This window comes from Lytechinus variegatus, chromosome 11 (genome assembly GCF_018143015.1).
Source record: "Lytechinus variegatus isolate NC3 chromosome 11, Lvar_3.0, whole genome shotgun sequence".
NCBI lineage: Eukaryota > Metazoa > Echinodermata > Echinoidea > Temnopleuroida > Toxopneustidae > Lytechinus > Lytechinus variegatus.
In genome coordinates, this window is record NC_054750.1 from 2,836,088 (window position 1) to 2,859,447 (window position 23,360).

Here is a 23,360-nt window from a genome sequence, read left to right on the forward strand (position 1 = left end):
GTATAAAGGCATTGAACTGCATGCTACTAGTCATGCCCCATGAAAACATCAATGTACATTTTGTGCTTTAAACAATTGTCTTGATTGTGCATTTCATGATTCAAACTATTCTACATAATTTATTTTAAAAGCGATGTACATATCGATATTTGTTATCATCATACGATTGATGGCATGGTGCAGGTCGGAGAACAATGACTTATTGGTTGTTCTTTGTCATAAATGACAATACAGTTCCTATGTTCTTAAATTTGCCGTGTATCTTGGAGCAAAAATGCCTTATTGATATGTTATGGAACGCGTAAACTTCACCAGAAGGGATTTTACTAATCATTTCATCCATTATAGAAATTCGATATCATTTGGTTTCATTAATCAGTTGTATAGGCCTACATTCAAGCAACTGAATAGTAGCTAATTGACTTACGGTGATAATCATACACTGTTAAAAAAATAATTTAAACAAAGCTGTTTACTATGTGAATCGCACAGTAGTTGTTTAAACCGTTTAAACAGGTGTTTAAAATCTTAAACAATCATGCTAAAATTATTGATGATTAAATATTTGAACTCAAACTTTGTTTGAATTATTTTTGACAGTGTAATGTTATGCAGATTAGAGCTGCAAATTAATTGCAGTTAATTTTGATTCAAATGTCCTTGGTATACAAATGAATGTTTAATATTCATAAAGAGTTGATTTTAGATATACTCGGATAAAGATCCTTTGATCATACATATAGGATTTCGCATGGAATGCTTTAATTCTGCATATGTGACTGGACAACTACAACAACAAAATCTGCGAGCTCATGAAGCGAGCGAGTAAAGATTTTTGACCCTTTTAATAAAAAAAAATCTATCATCTCTATGAATATTATTTTGTTATCAGAATTATCATTAATATTGTTATTCAATCCATTAACATTATTATTATTCCCATTTTCATTATCATCATCATCTTTTTCATTACTAATAATATCATCATCAATATCCCTTATCAGTCTTATTACTATACTACCATCATCTTTTTCATAATTGTATCTTTTATAGAACTATGATAAGAAATCACCATGGAATTATATACTTTAAAATCTCACCAGGGGGAAGATGGAAGAAAAGTAAACAGGAAAATTGCAAAACGGATTGGTAGACACGATGCTGCATGATAAAAATATACAACAAAAAAAGTATACAAGTAGCGATAAAAATAAACATTTGAAGTAAGAGAAAATAGAGGACAATGGCAATGAGTGGAGGGTGAGAGAGAGAGAGAATGTGAGAGAGGGAGAGAAAGACAGAGAGGGGGAGACGGAGAGATAAGAGGGGCGGGGAGATTTGTTTGAAAGATCTGTTGATAGTACTCGTTTACCTCCTTGTATCATTCGATCGAAGTTCATAAATCGAATGAACTTTCCCCTTCTGTGTGATCGTTCTCAAATTATTATCATGCGAAATGCGGGTGTGACATCTTTTCATAATAACATCGTCTATCAGCATAGGGTCTTATAGCTCGGATACATGTGAAAGGAATATTCATAGGGTAATGCGAAGTGTGTCAGTATGCATCTTGGACGGATGTGAGCAGCTCCTGGAAGATTTTCTAAACAGAAATAATCTGGCTTTGAAACATCGGCACTAATCACTGTCATTAGTCTTTCGATCTCAAATTCAAAATATCTAATGATTCGTAGCTGCGTTTATATCTCTTCGTAGATATTTCTAATCACTAGACTCTTTTTTTTTCTTCATAGCTTTCCGAATCACCAAAAGTTGTTATTTTCCTATCCAGCTTAAACTAAAGTTTTAAAGCAAGGCTGTTTGAGAAAGCAGTGCTACCGCAACAACAATTTGGAAGGGCTAAAACATTTGTGACGATGTCGCGCGTGGAACCACTTTCGTTCAACGTTTAAGGTGTAGAACCCAAAGACGGGGTATAGCAGAAAAAAAACTTCAGAAACCAACCATTTCAGCCGTTGCCTTTAGGTCATTAGTTTTGGTATTTTGGTGTGTTTCGCTCGAAATATCTGAAGAAAAATTATCATCATTGGATCATCCTGTAATCGACGTTCGTAAAGATGGGCAACACCGTTACAAACGGTAACCTCGAGACCTGGGACGTCGTCATCATTGTGCTCAACTTCGTCGGCGTCTTCGCTTTCGGCATATGGGTAAGAATATTTCATGATACTCAGATAGACACACTGGTCCGAGATATCTATGTGGAAGTTACTATTGTAACATACATGGAGCAAGATAAAGTGTTACTCCAGGAATCTTGAAGTATATAGCTGTACCCCTGAACGTAGGTCCTCGCCCCCAATTTAAAAAATGCCCTCGCGGAACCTAAAATAGTGCACTTAAGGATATTTTTTAATGCTGTTTCAAAAAAATTAATTTTCGAACATGATGAATAACTTTATGACAATAGCATGGAAATTATGGTTGTCATTTGATTTATTGGGAATCAGGAATTACCCTTCCCTTTGAAATGAAAGTAAAAATATACAGGATTTTATTTTCAGAAGTAAAGTTATGAAGAAACTTTTAAAAAAGTTCTTCATCATTTCACCTGAGAAAAAATGTCCAGATGTTTAACAATTTGTGAAACAGTTTTGTGCACATCTTCATGAATATGCAACGAGCAAGCTTATGGTGTCACATCCCCACTATTTTGTTGTCATCCGAGAATGAAAAAAGTGGATTAACTACTGATTTATTTTATAAGATAATCATTGCTGCAACTTTTGATGCAATGGAGACATATCATACATACATGTCTAAAAATATGAAATAATAATGATCTCATGTCATTCATGTGATAACATATATAAGAAAAGGGAAAGTGGGGACATGACATCATCAGCCCATCTGTTGCATATTCATGAGAGCGTGCATATAACTGTTTTCAATAAACATTAAAATTCGATAACTTCATTGATTTCAGATTTTGATGAAATTTTCAGTGTTTAGTTCGGTAATTTTGTTTTACTTTCATTATCTAAAGATAAATGAATATCATCAGCCGAGGTATTCATTTGATATCAAATGAATTCACATACCTAATTGAAAATACCGAATTAAGAACAATAACAAATTAACATGGATTGGAGATACAAATGGAATTGGAATGATAAGTTACTATTAAATGTTAAGAAATTGGTGTTTGTTGATTACTGAGAAATATAATTCCAATAATCTTTATTCTCCCATCACCCCCCCCCCCCGTCTCTCTTTCTCTCTCCTCGTTTTCTTCATTATTAACCTGTATATTGTATCTAATGTAGATACTCTACATGTTTTTTCGTGGTTTTAACACAATTCATTTTCGTCGACAATGGGATAAGAATACATAAATACAAAATAAACCAAATAGATAAACCATAAACTTATATTATACCCTAGAAAAATACAACAGTGAATCAAAATGACGGGACCGAATTTCAATATTTAGAGATACAACAACTATTTCTCATGGTCCTGCGTATGTTTACAGTACACGCCCCTCGTGCACTCCAGTTAAAGACCGCCATATAATATTGAACAGAGGAAAGTTCAGTTTGTACCCCTTCAAACCCAAGTGCCGCCCATGATCAGAAAATAAAAGCAATATCTTACATTGATCAACAGTCAAGCTTGTTGATATTCGTTCAGTTTGACTGGCCTCTCGTTCCTTCTATTTATATCCCAAGACCAAACATAGTCAATTTCAACTTCAGACAACATTTTGCATAACGTTTATCACGAATTCTAAAATACAAAAGTCTGACATAACACAACTTTATCTTTCTTATCTTTGATTTTTTTTTTACAAAGAAAACAAAGTGCACGTAATAAAGCGAATTCGTTGTATACCATATACAGCTGATAATAACATGTTTGCAATGTGTTCATTCTTTATCAAACAAACAATGATGATAATTCAATTGTGTCTAAGTAGAAAGAAATGGTCCCGGTCAAAGTTTATTGGTATAATAAAAACTTTGATCGGCAGTAAACGGTTCTAATTTTGTCGTGTTATATAGGTTTAATTTGAGGCAATTTTGTTTTATTTCGTAAATGTTTTGCAATGTTCTAATTGAGCATAGAGTAATATACAGAACCAGAGAAATGTTTAAGCATTGTTTAAATATAATGACACCCTTAGAATACTCAAATTAAACGTCGTTAAAATAAAATATACAAGTACATGTGCAAACAACATGCATGCTGGAAAGTCATTAGTTTCGTATGCAAGTAGATTTATCACTTTGCTTAATGTTCAAACAACCTATCTCTTTGTCACATTTTTGCAGAGTCATCAGTCAAATCATGGTATTCACTAATCGTATGATCTAAACAAATTTTGTTTCATTGTATAATAATAACAGCATTATGCTATTTGAACATTACATCATCATAACCACATTGATAAATGTATTGGACCTCCCCTCTCTGGCAAACTTATGCCGAAAGACTGATTTCAAATGAGAGGGTATTTTATCTTATACCCCCTCCTAAGAACACCAGAACTTTGCGCAAATCAAACACAAGAGAACAGTTAAATGTAGAACTAATAGATTTCGGATTTTTTTATTTCTTGATTTTTGATTTTTGAAAGGAAATCTGTCTTGCGCATATATACATGTGCGGATATAAATCCATAACTGTTTGACACTTTTATTTCAATGTACTTACTTATTGATGAACTCGTATGATCTCTGTGTTGTACTTCTCTCTTCCTGTTGTTTGTCTTTCTCTATCCATATTTCTCCCTCTCTTTCTTTATCCATCTCTCTTCCTCTCTTTCTTTGAATCATAAATACTACTACTTTTTTCACTTATGACACGTGTTCTTAATGTCCAAGAAGTATATACTGGTAAATGATAATCTGGACCACTATATATAGTGGTCCAGATTATCATTTATTTTACTTTCAAATTCTTATAACTTTGTTTATTCTAACGTAAAGTTTTGCAGGCTTACAACTTCATTTTTTACCTCTTTCATAATGTTTGTACCTTCTTTTCTTCTGACCTTCTGCTCCACTCCTTCCCTTCACTCCCCCTTTCTTTCTCTCTATCTCCCTTTCCATCCCCATCTCTCTCTTACCTTTCTAGAATTCCACAACACAAGTAGTTTCAATACCATACTTTATCCGTATAATTTCTTTTGTAATTATCTGTGTTATTGTTTGAATATTTTTTGTGTCTTTATTACCTTGGGAATACATCGCAATTCGGCCTTAGCCGCGATGATGTCTTGATTTTTTATTAATAAGCCATCTATCTATCTATCTTTCTATCTATCTATCTACGTGTATATTAATGAATATACATAAATAGAGATTAGTAAGCATTTACAGTAGATGAACTAATTCTCTAACCCACATACATGATATAATAGCGATAATCTGGTTAAGATGCGCTTAAAACATGATGATTATAATATAATATTCCTACTACTATACTACTACTACTAATAATAATAATAATTATTATCATTGTCATTATTATAATTGTTATTATTATTATCATCATTATAATTATAATTTTTATTATTTTTATTATTATTATTATTATTATCATTATTATTTATCCAACATTGTGCTGCACTCGACCCAGGTGAGGTGAATGGGTACCCGGTAGGATTTATTCCTTGAATGCTTTAGCGCTTTTATAATATGGGGGCTTAAGCTACAGCCGGGGTAATAATGATACCAAGTATCAAAGCACAGTTGAGTATATGCACATAGTAACTGCGCTATATAAATGGACATAGTTATTATTATTATTATTATTACTATTATTATTATTATCATTATCATTGTAATAGTAGCAACATTTATACAGCGCTTATTACATTGTGTCTCTATACACTCTTAAAATAGTTGGGCAAAAAAAAAGTTACAATTTTAATCAGCCGGCACTGCCCGCAACATACTGTCCACACAACTATTGGTTGAAATCTGTCCAAATTGGGTAATAAAAACTAAGAATTGGGTATCAAAAACTAAGTATTGGGTAATGAATTTGCTCAATTGGATGGTAATTTCCCAGAATATGATATATTTGTTTACCCTTCCAACAAGAGTTCCAAGACTCAATTGCAAGGTATACTATATGGGCTTTCATATATACCGGGTACCCATTTAGCACCTGGGTGGAGAATGGCAAAGTGTGGATTGACGCCTTGCCAAAGGACGTCAGACGGAATTTAAACACACACTTAAAATGTTAGGCAGCATACTGTCCACTGTATTGGGTAACGTAGGTTAGTAAGATATATATATATATATATATATTCTGGGCAATTATTATCCAATCGAGCAAATGTATTACCAAAGTATTAATTTTTATTAAACAATTTGGACATATTGTAACCAACTGTTGTGTGGACAGTATGTTGCCAAGGGTTGGTAAAAAGTTGGGCATTTTAAGCCCAATTATTTTAAGAGGGCACAACTCTCTGATTTCAAGGCGATAGTCCGAACCGCTAAGCATATACATTGCATGTATCTAAGCGCTTTATTATTTATCATTACCCTGGTCCTCGAATTCAATCAGTTATTCCCACAATGTATTCGCAACGTATGCACATCTTCTACTTCCTGGAGAGTATTATGTATATCTATATGTATCTTTTGTTTATCCTATTATATTTCAGGCATCATGTGGAAGCGGTAAAGAGAGCACCAGTGGGTATTTCTTAGCAGGTCGACAAATGCCTTGGTATCTGGTAAATATGCTCTATAAATTATGTTTACAAAACCCTTTCAGGTGGGAGTATAAAAGCTTCATTTTTAATGTCGTATTGGTGATGGATTGTTCATGTAAAGGTGACATTAAACAAACGCATTCCATTCGTCAAAAGTTTCTCAAAAGAAAACATTTTCATAACCGCCAATATTTTAATAAAAAATTAACTTGCAATTGGGCCGAATTCTTCTACATAGTAAATCTAATGAAATGCCCGTCAGATGACAATGGACAGCACAATACATGGTGTCCCAGAAAAAAGAAGAACAGTGGATATCAATTCTTTACCAACAAATATTTGATTTTCTTGAAATGATACTTCACTTCTTTAATGATCAAGTCATCATTCTGAGTCAGAAGATGCTTTAACCAAACATTTTCAAGAAAAAGTCTTTAAAATCCACCGCTCTGGGTTTTTTAAGACCTTGTATAATTTATCCTCTTATTTCTTGTAATTTTGTCATTTTCAACCATAGGTGGGTTTATCACTGTGGATGACTAACATTGGTAGTCGATCTTTTATCGGCATAGCAGGTTCCGCTTCCGTAGGAGGATATGGAGTAGCGATTTATGAATTTCAGGTAAATTTGCAGTACGTTTGAGCTTTATTTTAACTATCATCTTTGTAGAATACCAATAATAGTGTTTATGATATTCCACAAACTTCGATATTTCATTTTTGGACAGATCAAAATAGTTCTTCTTTTCAAATTTCCTAAACAAACGCAGTATTAAGAGCTTTGATCAATGGATGGATATTCAGCGAACGTAAGGCATGTTATAGGTGGGCTATGTGAAAAATGATGGTATTTTTACATTTCATTATTCATTCCTAAAAGTGCGTTCCACTATGTAATATGATACATAAAATTTCGTGGCACTGTATGCTACATTAGGCATACCTATACGCAATGGGTATAAAGCACAGCTAGTGGCATTTTCCTCGCATGATTGATGAAACACATGAGCTCACTAAAAACAATAAAAAAATCATTCATTTTGAAACTTATATTTGTTTTAAGATGTTAATTTCTCTTGTACATATACATTGCCAGGAAATAGACATCCTCACTACGAATTCTTTTTAATTCCCTTTTTTTCTTATGCAGGCGTTGAACTGTTTACTTCTGCTAGGATTTATCTTCATTCCTATATATTTCGCATCTGAGGTATATAAAAACCATTCAATGATCACATTAATATTAATTTTCATTATATGAATATATAATATATATAAATATATACCTGGTATATATTTCAAAACTGCCTGGTCCAGGCAGTTGTGACTTTCATTGACAGAAACGATTGAATCTTAATAGCCAGGTAGGTTTAAAATAAATTCTTCAATGAACCACCTACGACAGCACTGCGGGAACTGGACCCCTCCCCTATGGGCGGAATTCCTAGGGGCACAGGGGGACGCCCCCCCCCCCGCCCCTACCTAAAATAGTAGGGGGACACAATATCAGATGCCCCATACTATTTTTGGTTTCTTATGATGGAAAGAAATGCATCATTCAAAATCGAAATGCCATCACTTTTTTGGTGATAACTTTTTTTTTGCCTGTCAATTTTAATCTGGTCATGAGCCCCTTACCTTTGGGGAGAGATTTCCGCCCTTGCCCACCCTGCCCCCTCCAGAAAAGTCACACGGCGAAGAAAAACAAGGGAAAAAATATGAAAGCAAATAACTAAATTCATCAAACAGTTTGATTTTTTCATTAAAAAATATTACAGATTTTCCGCGACACCTTAGATCTGTTGCTCCGTACGCCATGTTGAATCCCCTCAAAACAATTTTCTTTCCCTCATGATCACAATATCAATACTCAACATCAACATGCAGTTTGATAACAGTCATGAGCCAAGTAAAAAAAAGACCCCAAAATACAGGATTTTTTATCATAAGAATACAAATAGTTTTACTTTAACTGACATTTATTAAAACTAAGATTGTTACAATTTGTTCAAAGTAAATCGTGATTACATCCTTCTGCTAAGAAGTCTATTCAACAATGGTTTAAATTTTATTCTGTCCACGAAAGGTTTCGACCGTACCCGAATATCTCAAGCATCGATTTGGCGGTGATCGTCTTCAGATGGCCATCGCCATCATCAACCTCATCACAGCGGTCGTCATCATGTTAGCGGTATGATGTCCTTCCTCAAGCCCCCACTTTTTCCAAAATCGTGTATAAAAACGTTGAACAAAATTAACACAGTACCGCGGCCCTTATTTAAACATGAACAAGTTTAATTGATAAAAAGTGAATTAAATGACCAGATTATTAATCAACATGATCAACTCTTGAATCAATGGGAATTGGCATGGTAACGCTGATCAACAGCCAAGCAATTTAGTTTTCTTGTCAGTTTGCATTGATGCAAGTAACGATCAATTCAGCGTTTTTTATCATCAATTTTATGTGGATTCTTTATGGCCTCTTTATTAATGATGGTGGAAATAATATATATAATCTTTTCAAATAAATCATAATATGAAATAGAATAAAGTGGAATGAAAAATCATATATTTTTCTCAAGGGATAATTTCCCTTCTTGCTTTACAACAAAGCTATTCCAAAAAGGTAAAAAAAATAAATGTTGCTATGAGAGAAATGCATCTAAGAAACTTCAGGAAATTAGTTGATCTAGCCGAACGATGCTTGTAAACCCGTTTCCTATATTATAATTGGCTATATACATAATTATATATAACACATTTTGTCTCTATAAACTTGATTTCTTGGATATTTTTAATACTTTTTCTCCTTTTATTCATAAATGATTTTTTTTCAAATCGACATTCACAGAGTGAGATGTACGCTTCTTCCCTGGTGATCCAGCAATCCCTCGGATGGGATCTATATACATCAATCATTGTTCTTCTTCTAATGACGGCCGTATATACCGTAGCAGGAGGACTCAAAGCTGTCATATACACCGATGCCATCCAGGCTGTCATCATGATGGTCGGCGCATTTGCTCTCATGGGAATCGGTACTTTTCATATTGTTTTTGTAATTTGGTCCTAAATCGCATCGTCATTTGTTCATTAGAAGGAACGTCATGTTCAATTAGTGATATTTTTTGTTTTTGATAATTATTTGAAGGAAGTTTTTGTGCTATTGTTCTTTTTTATTCATTATGAAACTTTTTAACCCATATTTTCATTCCCGGTGAAAACGGCTTTACAGTACAAAAAACTTTTAAAAATTTATCTTCAATCATACTTCTACAGCCTGTCAGTGAGTTTCATTTATACTTCTACAGCCTGTTGCATAAAACTTTTTACCTGAGAAAACTCCGCAAAAACTGAAAACTAAGGTTAGTCTGATTTCTGCCATTGACTTTAACACAGGGCAAAAACTCAGGTAAAAAAATACTTCAGTTTTCTCAGGTAAAAAGTGTTATGCAACAGGCCCCTGACGTAAGACAGATATTCATTATAATACAACAATTACAGGGCGTTTCATTGAAATTGTTGTCTGTCCAGAATCCTTGTTGGTGTTTCATAAAGCTGTTCGTAAATTAAGAGCGACCTTAAGGACGACTTTCTAGTGGCAAATGGTATATTCATTGGCGATGGTTTCACCAGTCGTTCTTAAAGTCGCTCTTAACTTACGAACATCTTTATGAAACGGCCCAAAAGACAAAACTGCGGTTTTGATTCCCCATTTTTCGACAAAGACCTCCCAGCAGCTGTTAATTGTCATTTGACTGGATATTAAGTATACTCACTATGCATCGTGGTTGACAAACCTCATGCACTAATACACGAGTACACGAATACAAAAGATCTTCTTGGTTGTTCATTGTGATGAAGGGCATTCGACAATATATTTTCTATGTTCTTGAAAGCGTTCTACGTAGCGGGGCAAAAACTCCATAATGTCTCATGATTCTACTTTACCCGTTTTCTTCCCATCATTATCCAAGCCTTCTCGGAAGTCGATTGGTCAATGGAGACGCTCCGGTTGAATTACATGTCAGCCATACCCAACACCACCCAGTTGTGGGGGAACACATCGTGTGGTATCCCGCAAGAGGGGACGTGGCACATCTTCCATCCCGCCGATGACCCCGGTCTCCCTTGGACAGGTTCGGTCTTCGGGGCCTTGGTCCTTGGATGTTACTTCTGGTGTACTAATCAGGTACGTAGACGGAATTGTTACTTTATTTTCTTCTTTCTTTTTCTTCGTTGATTAAAAATCATAAAAAATATGACGGATTATGGATTGTGAAATAATGACCTTTTGTACAATTCATCTGACATACATGCAAAATACATATGATATATGAAGCGAAAGAAACCACCAACGTTTGTATATTGCAGTCAGGAGGCCTTTGAGCTCAATAAGTCTCAGTCAAGACGCAGATGTACATTATGTCCCCCCCCCCCACACACACACACACACCCTCACCCAGGCATTTAAGGACACGCACACACTCATATTAATAGATCCCCATTAGGGAGCATGATTTGAGCTTGAATATCACGTTATAATCCAGAATGTATCATTTTTTAAGGATTATATTATGTTGCTGAATAAAAGTTTGATCCCCAAGAATGATGATCGATTGGGAAATTACAGTTCATTACGTGATATATGCCACCCTGTATAAAATTCATGAATAAATATATAAACGTTATTTTGACCAACACTAAGCTATAGATTCTTAGAATGAGGAATGCACTTTTAACATCATATCTAAAACATTTTATTCAGTCTCCCCTTTCTATTAAGTATGGATTACTCTACAAAATGATGTAGTATCATTGCTACTTCAGCCCTTGTTTTTGTCTCATTCGTTCTTTGTTGTGTTAAGGTGATTGTACAACGGACACTGGCAGCAAGAAACGTGACACATAGCAAGGGAGCATGCATCATGACTGGTTACTTCAAGATCTTACCAATGTTCCTTATGATCATCCCCGGTATGATCAGCCGAAGCTTGTGGCCAGGTAAGTATCTTTCAAGATCTTACCAATGTTCCTTATGATCATCCCCGGTTTGATCAGCAGAAGCTTGTGGCCAGGTAAGTATCTTTCAAGATCTTACGAATGTTCCTTATGATCATCCCGGTTTGATTAGCCGAGCTTGTAGCCTGATTGGTATCTTTCAAGATCTTGCCAATGTTTCTCATGACCATCACCGGTATGTTTAGTCAAAGCTTGTCGCCAGCTAAGTATCTTTCACGATCTTAGTAATGATCATCCTCGGTATGATCAGCCGGAGCTTGTAGCCTGGTAAGTATCTTTTAAGATCTTACAAAACTACATGACTTTTAATTTGGTTCCTTAGAAAAAATTTACCTATATCATTTGGGGGCATACTTGAACCACGTATGTACCAACGTTACTCTATGTAAAGTTTACTGACAATTGAAAATTGTCTTTATACTGACTGCCGAACCTCCTTACATTTAGTAAATTTAATTTAAAGAATTCTTCCTGATTAGAAGTCTTTTGTAGGAAATAAATCTTCCTGATCTTTCCATTTTTATTTCAGATCTTGTAGCCTGTGTTGATCCCGATACCTGCGAGGATGTTTGCGGGAATCCCGCTGGGTGCTCCGACATTGCCTACCCGAGACTTGTCGTTCAGCTAATGCCAACAGGTTTGGAGATGAGTAGTCCTAAGACATTATAAACTGACTAACAACCAATCAGCAATTCAAGATCTCAAGTTCTCACACTATAAGATTCTTTAAAGAATGGACACTAGTTCTGAGGCCGGTGAAAAGCACAATACAGCAGCTATTGCAGCTTTTCTTAAGCGAAAGACTCAATTGAGAACCGGTGAAAATGCTTAAAACTTGTAAAATTGTGTTTATAAGCTTTCGATTGATATATGATCTGCCAATCTCACATTTGGGTCCGGTCGTGAACTTCGTCCTCCTTAGGTGTTAGGTCCTACAGCATATCAAAATGAAGATACGAGAAATGTATAGGTTTGATGTAAAAATCAAGGATTATTTTCCGTGTTCAAATGATTTCTTAATCTTGTCATTGACCTTTATGATAATTATGTTCATGATCTACCGGTCATTCAGCTTATGTTATCAAGATTTGAAAAGAGGATTTCGTTATGCATGTTAAAGCCGGACATTTTCCAAAATGGGCAGAAAGCAAATCAACATCAACAACTCTGAATACAATTATTATCAGAATCTCCTAATAGTACAGGACAATATACAGTCCAGCACTTTGCATATCTGACCACTTTTGTGTAGTTTTTAAAATGCCATAACTTTTTTTGCCATACTCACACCGGTCAACTTGACTCCAGAACAACGAAAGGCACTACCTTATTGCCAATGGCTCGGTTTGGAGTCGGTTTCGCACGACGGGTTTAAGAACATAGAAAATGTATTGAACAATGCCATCCATGACGAAAAACAACCAATAAGTCTTTGTCGAAATTTGAGAATCAAACAAACAGTTCCGTCCCGGAATCTGGACAAAATACATAATTGCAATATTTTCGTCAGCTCTGATACTCAGGACGAAACTGCTGTTCGTGTTCACCAATAATTATTGACAAAGACCTCCCAGCTGTACTTGGTCAATTGACAGGCATTTTCAATACATTTACTGTGTTCTTTCACAGCAAAAACTGTGGTGTTAACCGGTGTACATAGAGGACCACACCAGTTGTTTTACACCGGTGTTAAATTGGTGGTGTTAGTTTTACACCCGTCATGCCCGTAGGTGTTATTAAAACACCTATGGTTGTTATATTTACACTCTTTGGTGTTATGTTCAATCTCTAGGGTGTAGTTTAAACACCTCACGGTGTGGTCCTCTATTAACACCAACTGGTGTCAGTTTTAACACCACAGTTTTTACAGTGTGAATCCGTCGTGCATCGCGCACCGAAAACTCCCTATTTTTCTACGTTGTGATGGAAATATTTAGTGTTTGTCCGATTTTTCTCTTTTGGTTCAAATCAATATGTAGTTGAGGGTAAATCGTTTTGATACTTCGTCTGAAAATTGGGCCAGTATATCTATCTGTATTTTCTAACGAATAGGTCTGCGAGGTTTGATGCTCGCCACCATGCTTGCCGCCATGATAAGTTCGTTGACCTCCATCTTCAATGCAGCCAGTTCCATGTTCGTACTTGATATCTGGTATAAGATCAGGCCGAGGTCGACCGAACTCGAGCTTGTAATTGTTGGAAAGTAAGTATCAAGTAAACTCCCGGAAAGAAGTACAAAATTGATAGATTTCTGACCATGGTCATTGACGACTCCATTATCATCATCAGCTCACTCATCGCATATTCATGACATGTAAAACAGTATTTACCGGAAGTGATTCATACTCTTTTTTCAATTTGTGCTTTTTTAAATTTCTTTTAATCACTTGAAAATTTAAAATTATCATTTTCAGGACTCCGGCTTTGAATCAAAGTGATTACCCTAACTGCACAAATTGACAAGCACTATCCGAACAACGGAAAAATAACATAATATGCACACGATGGACCACGCCCTCCTAAGGACAGGGTCATTTCAACTGTATGCCTATTCATTTCTTTCCTGTGAGTGGCAATTTTGGTGCTGAAAAATTCTAGAAGCTTATGTGTTTGATTCTTATATGCCTGTGTGATATCTTCGTGCAGACTATCTACAGTGATCATGGTAGTTGTTGGAGTGCTATGGATCCCGATCCTTCAGGCCTATGGCTCTGGAGAACTCTTCACCTACATGCAAGCCATCAACTCATACCTCACACCGGCCGTCTTCTCAGTCTTTACTGCTGCCATCTTGCTTCAACGTGTTAATGAGACGGTAAGAATATAATGATCCCTGCTAGAAAGATCACACTGCCATACAGGGTGCTTACAGTGTATTCAAAGTGTTTTCAGTCATATAGGGTGTTCACGGTGTGTTCAAAGTGTGTTCAGTCACCTAGGGTGTTCACGGTGTATTCGAAGTGTTCAGTCACATAGGGTGTTCACGGTGTGTTCAAAGTGTGTTCAGTCACCTAGGGTGTTCACGGTGTATTCGAAGTGTTCAGTCACATAGGGTGTTTACAGTGTATTCAAAGTGTGTTCAGTCACATAGGGTGTTCACGGTGTATTCGAAGTGTTCAGTCACATAGGGTGTTCACGGTGTGTTCAAAGTGTGTTCAGTCACCTAGGGTGTTCACGGTGTATTCGAAGTGTTCAGTCACATAGGGTGTTCACGGTGTGTTCGAAGTGATTTCAGTCATAATAGGTGTTCAAGTGTGTTCAGTCACATAGGGTGCTCACGGTGTGTTCAAAGTGTGTTCAGTCACATAGGGTGTTCACGGTGTGTTCGAAGTGTGTTCAGTCATAATAGGTGTTCAAGTGTGTTTAATCACATAGGGTGTTCAAAGTGTTGTCAGTCACATAGGGTGTTCATGGCGTGTTAAAAAAATTGTTGCAGTCACATAGGCTGTTCACAGTGTGTTAAAAGTGTGCTCAGCAAAGTGCTTTCAATCACATAAGGTGCTCTTAGTGTGTACATAGTGTGTTCAAGGTGCGTTTTCATATTGTGTTCAAATTGTGCTTAGTCATTTACTAGTAGGGTGTTAATAGAGTGTGTTCACATGATATAGTAGGCTATGTGGAGATATTCATAGTGTCAAAATGCTAAACACTAACATTGTCATGATGATAATCTTACAGTTTGTGTACATAACATTGCGAGTGTCCACAGTGTGTTCAAAGAGCGTTCAGTCACATAAGGTGTTCACAGTGTGTGTTCATAGGATGTTCTCAGCGTGTTAACAGTGTGTTCAAAGCGAGTTCATTCACATATGGTGTTCACAGTGTGATCAAAGTGTGTTCGGTCACCGTTTAGGGTCTTAACAGTGCTCACAGAAATTCCCGATGGCCGGAATCACACAGGGGTTACCGATGAAGATAGGAAGAAACTGAAATTTCCTTTTTCATGATATAATCCTCCTTCAGGGAGCTTTCTGGGGATTGGTGTGCGGTTTTCTGATCGGTCTGACCAGGGCCATCCTTGATTTCGTCTTCGGCGTCCCCTCATGCGGTCAGGTGGACGATCGACCAGCAATGCTCAAGAATTTCCACTTCCTACACTTCGCAGCCTTCGTCTACGGTCTCACTCTCATCCTCATTGTTCTTTTCAGTTATCTCAAGGACCCTCTTCCCCCTTATAAGGTAAGTGATAATGGAACCTGGGGAACATACCGATGAAATGTGTTTTGATGTCTTCTTTTATTTCATCATTTATGTTTGATGATAAAGCTGATGATGGCATTTATGGTATTGAGGGCTTAACCCTAATTAAGCTGATAGAACATTCCTAAATATATTATGTGTTCTTACAAGGCATTCTAATATCGAGAAAAGTGTAGGTAGATACATTCCTTCTTTTAAGGGCAGAAATCTTAATCTTTGTTCTAGGCCTACAGGGTATCGAAAATCCCGTGAAGATGATCGAAGTATTTACGTATTTTGTCCGTACATTGGATTTTATAATGTATATCTGTAAGATTTGTTGCAGGCAGAGAGACCCCAGATTGTTTGTTCAGTATGTTTGTAGAGCGTCCGTCTCATAACTGGGAGGTCGGGAGTTCAAGCCCCAAGCCGCGTCAGACCAAATTTAAAGACGTTAAAAGCTGGGAGTTGCTGCTACCCTGTTGCTACCTCGATCTGGCGCTGCACAGTGGCTACCGCCCCACGACCAATTGGGCAAATATAATTTTCTGAGTATTTCTATCTCAGATTTGATTTCGATATCGTCAGAAGAGGAAGAAAAAAGACTCCATAACCAAGCCATTCGGAAAGAGAAACAAAGGCAAGCAGCTCTAGGTATACACAAAAGAAGTACAGGATACTACCTTAAAATTTTTACAATATGGATTTTTTCATTTTGTTCCCAGTTGGTACGTTTGACGTGGTGGACGCGACACTCCGATATACCAAGGGAACCAATATCTTCAGAAGAGGAAGAAAAACGACTCCATAACGAAGCCATTCGGAAAGAGAAACAGAAGCAAGCAGCTCTAGGTATACACAAAAGAAGTACAGGATATTACCTTAACATTTTTATTATCAATAGAATGAAGCGAATCTTTAACTCTTCCTGTCACATTCTGATTGTTCTGTTGATGATGTTGTCATAGTAACCGGTATTGTATGTATGTATTTTTTTTTTTGCTTTACACCCATATGAATCTTTCTGTCATGCGTTCTTCGTTGATTTTTGTCTCACCTGCGAAGCAGAGTGAGACTATAGGCGCCGCTTTTCCGACGGCGGCGGCGGCGGCGTCAACATCAAATCTTAACCTGAGGTTAAGTTTTTGAAATGTCATATTCTTAGAAAGTATATGGACCTAGTTAATAAAACTTGGCCATAAGGTTAATCAAGTATTACTGAACATTCTATTAGAGTTTCATGTCACATGACCAAGGTCAAAGGTCATTTAGGGTCAATGAACTTAGACCATGTTGGAGGAATCAACATCGAAATCTTAACCTGAGGTTAAGTTTTTGAAATGTCATCATAACTTAGAAAATATATGGACCTAGTTCATGAAACTTGGACATAAGGTTAATCAAGTATCACTGAACATCCTGCATGAGTTTCACGTCACATGACCAAGGTCAAAGGTCATTTAGGGTCAATGAACTTTGGCCGAATTGGGGATATCTGTTGAATTCCCATCATAACTTTGAAAGTTTATGGATCTGATTTATGAAACTTGGACATGATAGTAATCAAGCATCACTGAACATTTTGTGCAAGTTTCAGGTCTCATGATTAAGGTCAAAGGTCATTTAGAGTCAATGAACTTTGGCCGAATCGGGGGTATCTGTTGAATTACCATCATAACTTTGAAAGTTTATTGGTCTAGTTCATTAAACTTGGACATTAGAGTAATCAAATATCACTGAACATCCTGTGCGCGTTTCAGGTCACATAATAATAATAATAGGTCCATTTATATAGCGCAGCTACTATGTGCATATACTCTACTGCGCTTTGATAATTGGTATCATATTATTACCCCGGCTGTAGCTGAGCCGCCATATTAATAGGCGCTAAAGCGTTCAAGGAAAAATCCTACCGGGTACCCATTCACCTCACCTGGGTCGAGTGCAGCACAATGTGGATAAATTTCTTGCTGAAGGAAATTACGCCATGGCTGGGATTCGAACCCACGACCCTCTGTTTCAAAGTCCGAAGACTAATCCACTGGGCCACAACGCTCCACATGACCAAGGTCAATGAACTTTGGCCGAATTGGGTGTATCTGTTGAATTACCATCATAACTTTGAAAGTTTATGGATCTGATTCATGAAACTTGTACATAAGAGTAATCAAGTATCACTGGAGATCCTGTGCAGGTTTCAGGTAACATGATCAAGGTCAAAGGTCATGTAAGGTCAATGAACTTTGGCCATGTTGGGGATTTTTGTTGAATAACCATCATATCTCTGTAAGTTTATTGGTCTAGTTCATAAAAAGTGGACATAAGAGTAACCATGTATCACTGAACATCTTGTGCGAATTAGAGTAGTATTCAAAGTCAGCACTGCTGCTATATTGAACCGCGTGATGTAGGTGGGACGGCCAGAGGCATTCCACTTGTTTAAATTATGGTTGCTATATTTTAAATGATTGAAAAATACTGAAAACAATTTTTCTTAAAAACAAAAAAAATCAACCTTATGATATGACTATACTAACATACAATTTGGCCAGCTCTCACTCACTCCCCTGAACTTTCTCTAGCATATTTATAACCGATGTCTACACGTATTTTTCGTGTATACAATGTTGTGCTTGGGTATATAATGTCTTGATTTTCGAGGGCATCGTTTGAGGAAAGAGGGGGTATTGGGGTCGATGATAATTTATGTTAAGTGAAGTGGCGAGTAACAAAAAGGAAAACGGTTCAGTCTTGGCATCACTGGAAGAAAAGGTATATTATACGAGGATTGCCATAAACCCTTCATGACAAAGAAGACTTTGTCGAAAAACGTGATGAATCAAAATAGTTTGGTCCTGGTCGTGGACTCTTGACAAATGACATATTTGCAATTTTTCGTCAACTCCGAATCTTAGGACGATCTGCTGTCCCGGTTCATCAGTTTTCGACAAAGACCTCTAATAGCTTTTCATTGTGATTCGACGGATATTTTCAATAGATTTACTACGTCGTAGAATCCGTCCCGTGTCATTGTCTAAAACTCGATGTTGACACTGTATCGAAGCAAACGATCATCCTTTTTTTTCAAATACGAAGAAACCCCACCCCACTCATAGTCAGACAGTCGTGGCGGTCGGAGAAAGCTAGAGACTGCTTATATAGTTTAACTTGTGGTGTTAACCGGTGTACATAGAGGACCACACCAGTTATTTTACACCGGTTTTAAATTGGTGGTGTTAGTTTTAAACCTATAGGTGTTATTACAACACCTTTTGTTGTTACATTTACACTCTTTGGTGTTATGTTTAATCACTAGGGTGTAATTTTAACACCTCAGGGTGTGGTCCTCTATTAACACCAACCAATTGGTGTCAGTTTTAACATCGCAGTTTTTACAGTGTGTTTGAAAACATTACAGCCTCTCCTATACAAATGCCTAAAAACTCTCATTATAATTATTCATTATCATATCAAGATGCTCAGACGAGGACAGGGCTGAAATGGAAATTGTGGTACTTGATATGTTGCATCACCACTTCTCCAGCCAACATCGACGACGACGAAGAACCGGTTATTGACCAAGACAGTGTGGACAAGGGCAAGGAGGCCGATGGTGTCCGCCACAAGACCTCTGCCTATGAGAACCCAAAATGGGCTTTCTTTGCCTTGGTGAATGGCGTAGTGCTGGCTGGTGCGTGCACCTTTATTTTGGCGTATTACGGTTGATCATAATCCAATACGGTTGATCATAATCCAATACGGTTGATCATAATCCAATACGGTTGATCATAATCCAATACGGTTGATCATAATCTAATATACCTTTTTTAAAGGAGGATGAAACACTAGAAAAAGAAAAAGAAAATTAAAAAAATCAATGAAATTTTTAGAAAAATTGATGTTTACTGAAACTTGCGTCGATCTTCTTTGAATTTCTTGTTTTCTTGCAAGCTGACTTAATCCAAGGGTTTCATTCTACATGTACATAGTACACAGACTTACTTGCAAATTTTTTCTAATATGCTAAAAGTGTATGTTTTGTTCTGCATTTTACTGTATAATAGTTTGTTAATAATTTCCGTGAATGGTAGAGGCTTTCAAAAACTTGGGGGTATTAGTCACATATTTTTACCGATCAAATAAATTTAAAGAATATATTATTTATGTAACAGGTCTGAAAATATATGTACAAAAGAGAGAGATTTTCTATGTGTAAGTAAAACTGATCTGTTGAGAAGGTCCCTGAATGCATTGAAGCATATTGTCCCCGGAAGCATTGTATTGAAGTCATCCCTTCAATCAGAAATACTTCTGAGGAGATCCCTTCAGGGAAGTTCTCCTTGACCTTGGGTCAGTGAGGGTGATCTTGGGATAGCTTTCTTGATAGCTTGCTTGACACATGACCAAATGAGAGGAAAAGAGACTGACCACCCTCTTGCTTTGGGGAGTTCAAGATTTGAGTTACATTTTGATGATCAAATTGAAGGTGGTTTGATTGGTCTTCACACTGTCAAAAAGCTGTATATGGGGTGAGTTTTTCATAATTATGTTAATGATTCTTTTAAACATTTATTTTGATGCATTTTTGTGAGATTTATAAATAGAAAGTACTTGATTGCATAAATTATTTGATATTGATTGCTGTGATATGTATATATGCTATGAATGTAGCAAGAAGAATTTATAAATGAATCCTCTCTGTTTTATGAATCGGATGGATAAGTATTTGGAATTATTTGGTGGCATTTATGTACTATTTGTTTGTATATTGAATATGTTTTGCACCTGTCAGGTTTTTTTTTTTAGATAATGTACTGTAAACAGAATGATTGTGTGTAAAGTACACATAAATAGAAAATGATTTATTTCATTAGTATAATTCAAGACTTTTATCAAAGATGCCTATTTACAGTGGTTGAACCTTGGATTCGTCGACAATGCTATGTATGTGACTTTCAATCTGCATGTAGATTTGTCCTTGAGAACTCAAGAGGGATGAGTTAATGTTATATGATCAAAGACAAATTATTACAAAATATATTGTATTGATATTAGTGTGATAATTGATCGTGTTTACTTTCTTGTTTATGTAATGTATAAAATCATACTGTATACATAATTTTTTTATATCGTTGGACAATGTATGTTGAAGGATTATTAGGAATATAAGATGACCCAAATTGCAGGTCATGAAAATGTCACTAATTATGTTAATGCTATATTTCAATTGAACATGGTAAAAACTAGGTGACTAATCTAATGTATCATGCCAGTTTATTTGAAGAATAATCATAACATTTAATAATTGGTTGACATTTTTATCATCTTAAGCACACTGAGGTTTGAATTCTTTAAGAATACAATGATTCATTATTGTGTGTGATGATGATGTAAAAAAAATGATATACATGTACTCATCATATTATTCTTTTTTTCTTTCAAGGGTTGATCTACCCTCAAAATAAATACCACATCACATGAACTTTTAAATGACTGTGTCATGTGTCATTTATACCTGCCGTTACATTTACATGAACCCCAACAGGAGTAGACTCATCGCTATCCAATTCTAATGATAATCGGTAGCTAGTTTTAGAATAAAAGTGACTGCATTTTGCGAGTGAGTGTTGCGAGGACAAAACTTCGAAAAGAATCAGTTACTTCGTTTTGATAATTAATTGTATTTGTGAACGTAAATTTAGAATGACGAAAACACCTTGTATACATGTATATAGTGCCATAGAAACATGGGCGTACGCAAAAAAAATAATAAATCGGGGGGGGGGCATCCGTAAAAAATTCGAAGAAACTCGAAAGCGAGAGAGCAAAGCAATCGTGTTGGGACGCTTTTGCATTTGCTAAAGTGAAATTGAAGGATTTTGTGCATTTCTAAGTTTTTATGGTGAATTTTAGGTTTTCCAAATTTCTGGGTCCAAATAATCTCCCCCCCCCCCCGCTGCATACAGCCATGCATATAAATTTCCTTATCCTGTTTTTTTTTAGTCACGATGTTTGAAAATGTATATCTCATTGCTCAGTGTGAAATGTTAAAAATTTGGAACAGAGTGATAAAATGGGTGAAAGAACTATCAAATATTTGGTTAAATAATAAAAATAATAATAATATGCGACATTTATACAGCGCTTAATACAAATGTTTCTAAGCGCTGCATAATTTTACCCCGGCTTGAGCGTGGCTTCCCTGATCGGGCGCTCGAGCATTCAAGGAATTCCTTCCTACCGGGTACCCATTTACTACACCTGGGTCGAGAGTGGCAAATGTATATAAATGCCTTGGCAAAGGACGCGAGTGCTGCGGTGGGATTTGAACCCCGTACCTTGTTTACAGTTTGTTCGAGAATTGTTTCTATTTGGAGCTAGGTCACTTAATTTCTGCTCTTAAAATTGGGGGAAAAATCGAAAAAAAAAAAACAATCGAAATCGAAAATGGTGAAAGGTAGCGAGCGGTGATTATTTTCTTCTCTCTCCGCTCCACGACCGCTCCAACAACGCACAGGTGGTGTGAACAGTAGGGGCGTTTCATGAAAGGACTTGTCGGACGTTTTATCCGACAAGTCCCGTTTTATCTGACAGTTACCATAGTAACAGTACCTCTCAGCCAATCAACATCAGAGAAATATGTCAGATCTGACAACTTGTCGGATGAAAATGCGGGTGAAAGTGTTGATGAAACACTCCCCAGGCCTTTAGTTTTCCTTTCTAATTGTCCCTTCGTTTTCCTACTAGACCTCCATCCCCTGTCTCTCTTCCTCTCACGACAATGGGTGATTTCAAGTTCGGTGTTGGCCTTGGTGTTGGTGTTAGTGTTGAAATTTTGATTGCTTCCCCTAGCTCCAAAACTTATTCAGAGTTTGTAAAACTGATCCAGATCACATTATTGACATCTCAACAACTAGTGAGTGACTTTTCATGACCATCTTCATTTTATGTTTGGTGTTATAATCGTGTAAAAATTGACCCAACACCAACACCAAAAGGTCAACACTGAACTTGAAATCACCCACTCATTTTCCATGGTCTGCAGGCACAGACATTGGATTTTCGCAACTCGCATAGTGCATAATGCGGTCTGAAGCTAGTCAGACTAGATTCACTATTTACTGTTGCTGACTCTACCTGAAAGAGCCTCTGGCGTCTAGTCTTTACACTAGACCTGTTATTGGTTAAAGTGTCAAATACGAGTCTGTGCTTGCAGACTTACAGACTACAAACTTGTCATAACAAATTCTTTCACATTCTCAAATCATTTTTTCACCATTATCGTCGTCATTGTCACCATCATCACCATCAACACTACCATCATCATCATCTCCATTATCATCAACCATCATCATCATCATCCTCATTGTCGTCATCATCTCATCATTAATGTCACCATCATCATCGATTTTCACTCTCTCTCTCTCTTTCAAGTATTTCAATCTTTCTTTGCCTCCCA

At 36.4% G+C, this 23,360-nt stretch overlaps 1 protein-coding gene across 1 annotated transcript; it reads left to right on the forward strand.

The window, feature by feature from the left end:
* The first annotated feature begins 1,716 nt into the window (after positions 1-1,716).
* Positions 1,717-21,369, forward strand: LOC121423436 (sodium/glucose cotransporter 4-like). Its single transcript, XM_041618773.1, has 14 exons — positions 1,717-2,171; positions 6,647-6,718; positions 7,215-7,319; positions 7,848-7,907; positions 8,784-8,888; positions 9,552-9,738; positions 10,678-10,892; positions 11,569-11,704; positions 12,252-12,359; positions 13,775-13,925; positions 14,369-14,537; positions 15,686-15,901; positions 16,627-16,753; positions 19,377-21,369. Exons 1-14 carry the CDS (start codon positions 2,079-2,081, stop codon positions 19,625-19,627), a joined length of 1,995 nt encoding a protein of 664 aa, XP_041474707.1. The 5' UTR covers positions 1,717-2,078; the 3' UTR covers positions 19,628-21,369.
* Positions 21,370-23,360: the final 1,991 nt, after the last annotated feature.

Excerpts from the sequence above, each read along its gene's own strand:
- LOC121423436 (XM_041618773.1), top strand. The coding sequence starts at position 2,079 with ATGGGCAACACCGTTACAAACGGTAACCTCGAGACCTGGGACGTCGTC. Across the intron at positions 6,719-7,214 it reads GACAAATGCCTTGGTATCTG|GTGGGTTTATCACTGTGGAT; the intron begins GTAAATATGCTC and ends TTTCAACCATAG. Across the intron at positions 13,926-14,368 it reads GAGCTTGTAATTGTTGGAAA|ACTATCTACAGTGATCATGG; the intron begins GTAAGTATCAAG and ends ATCTTCGTGCAG.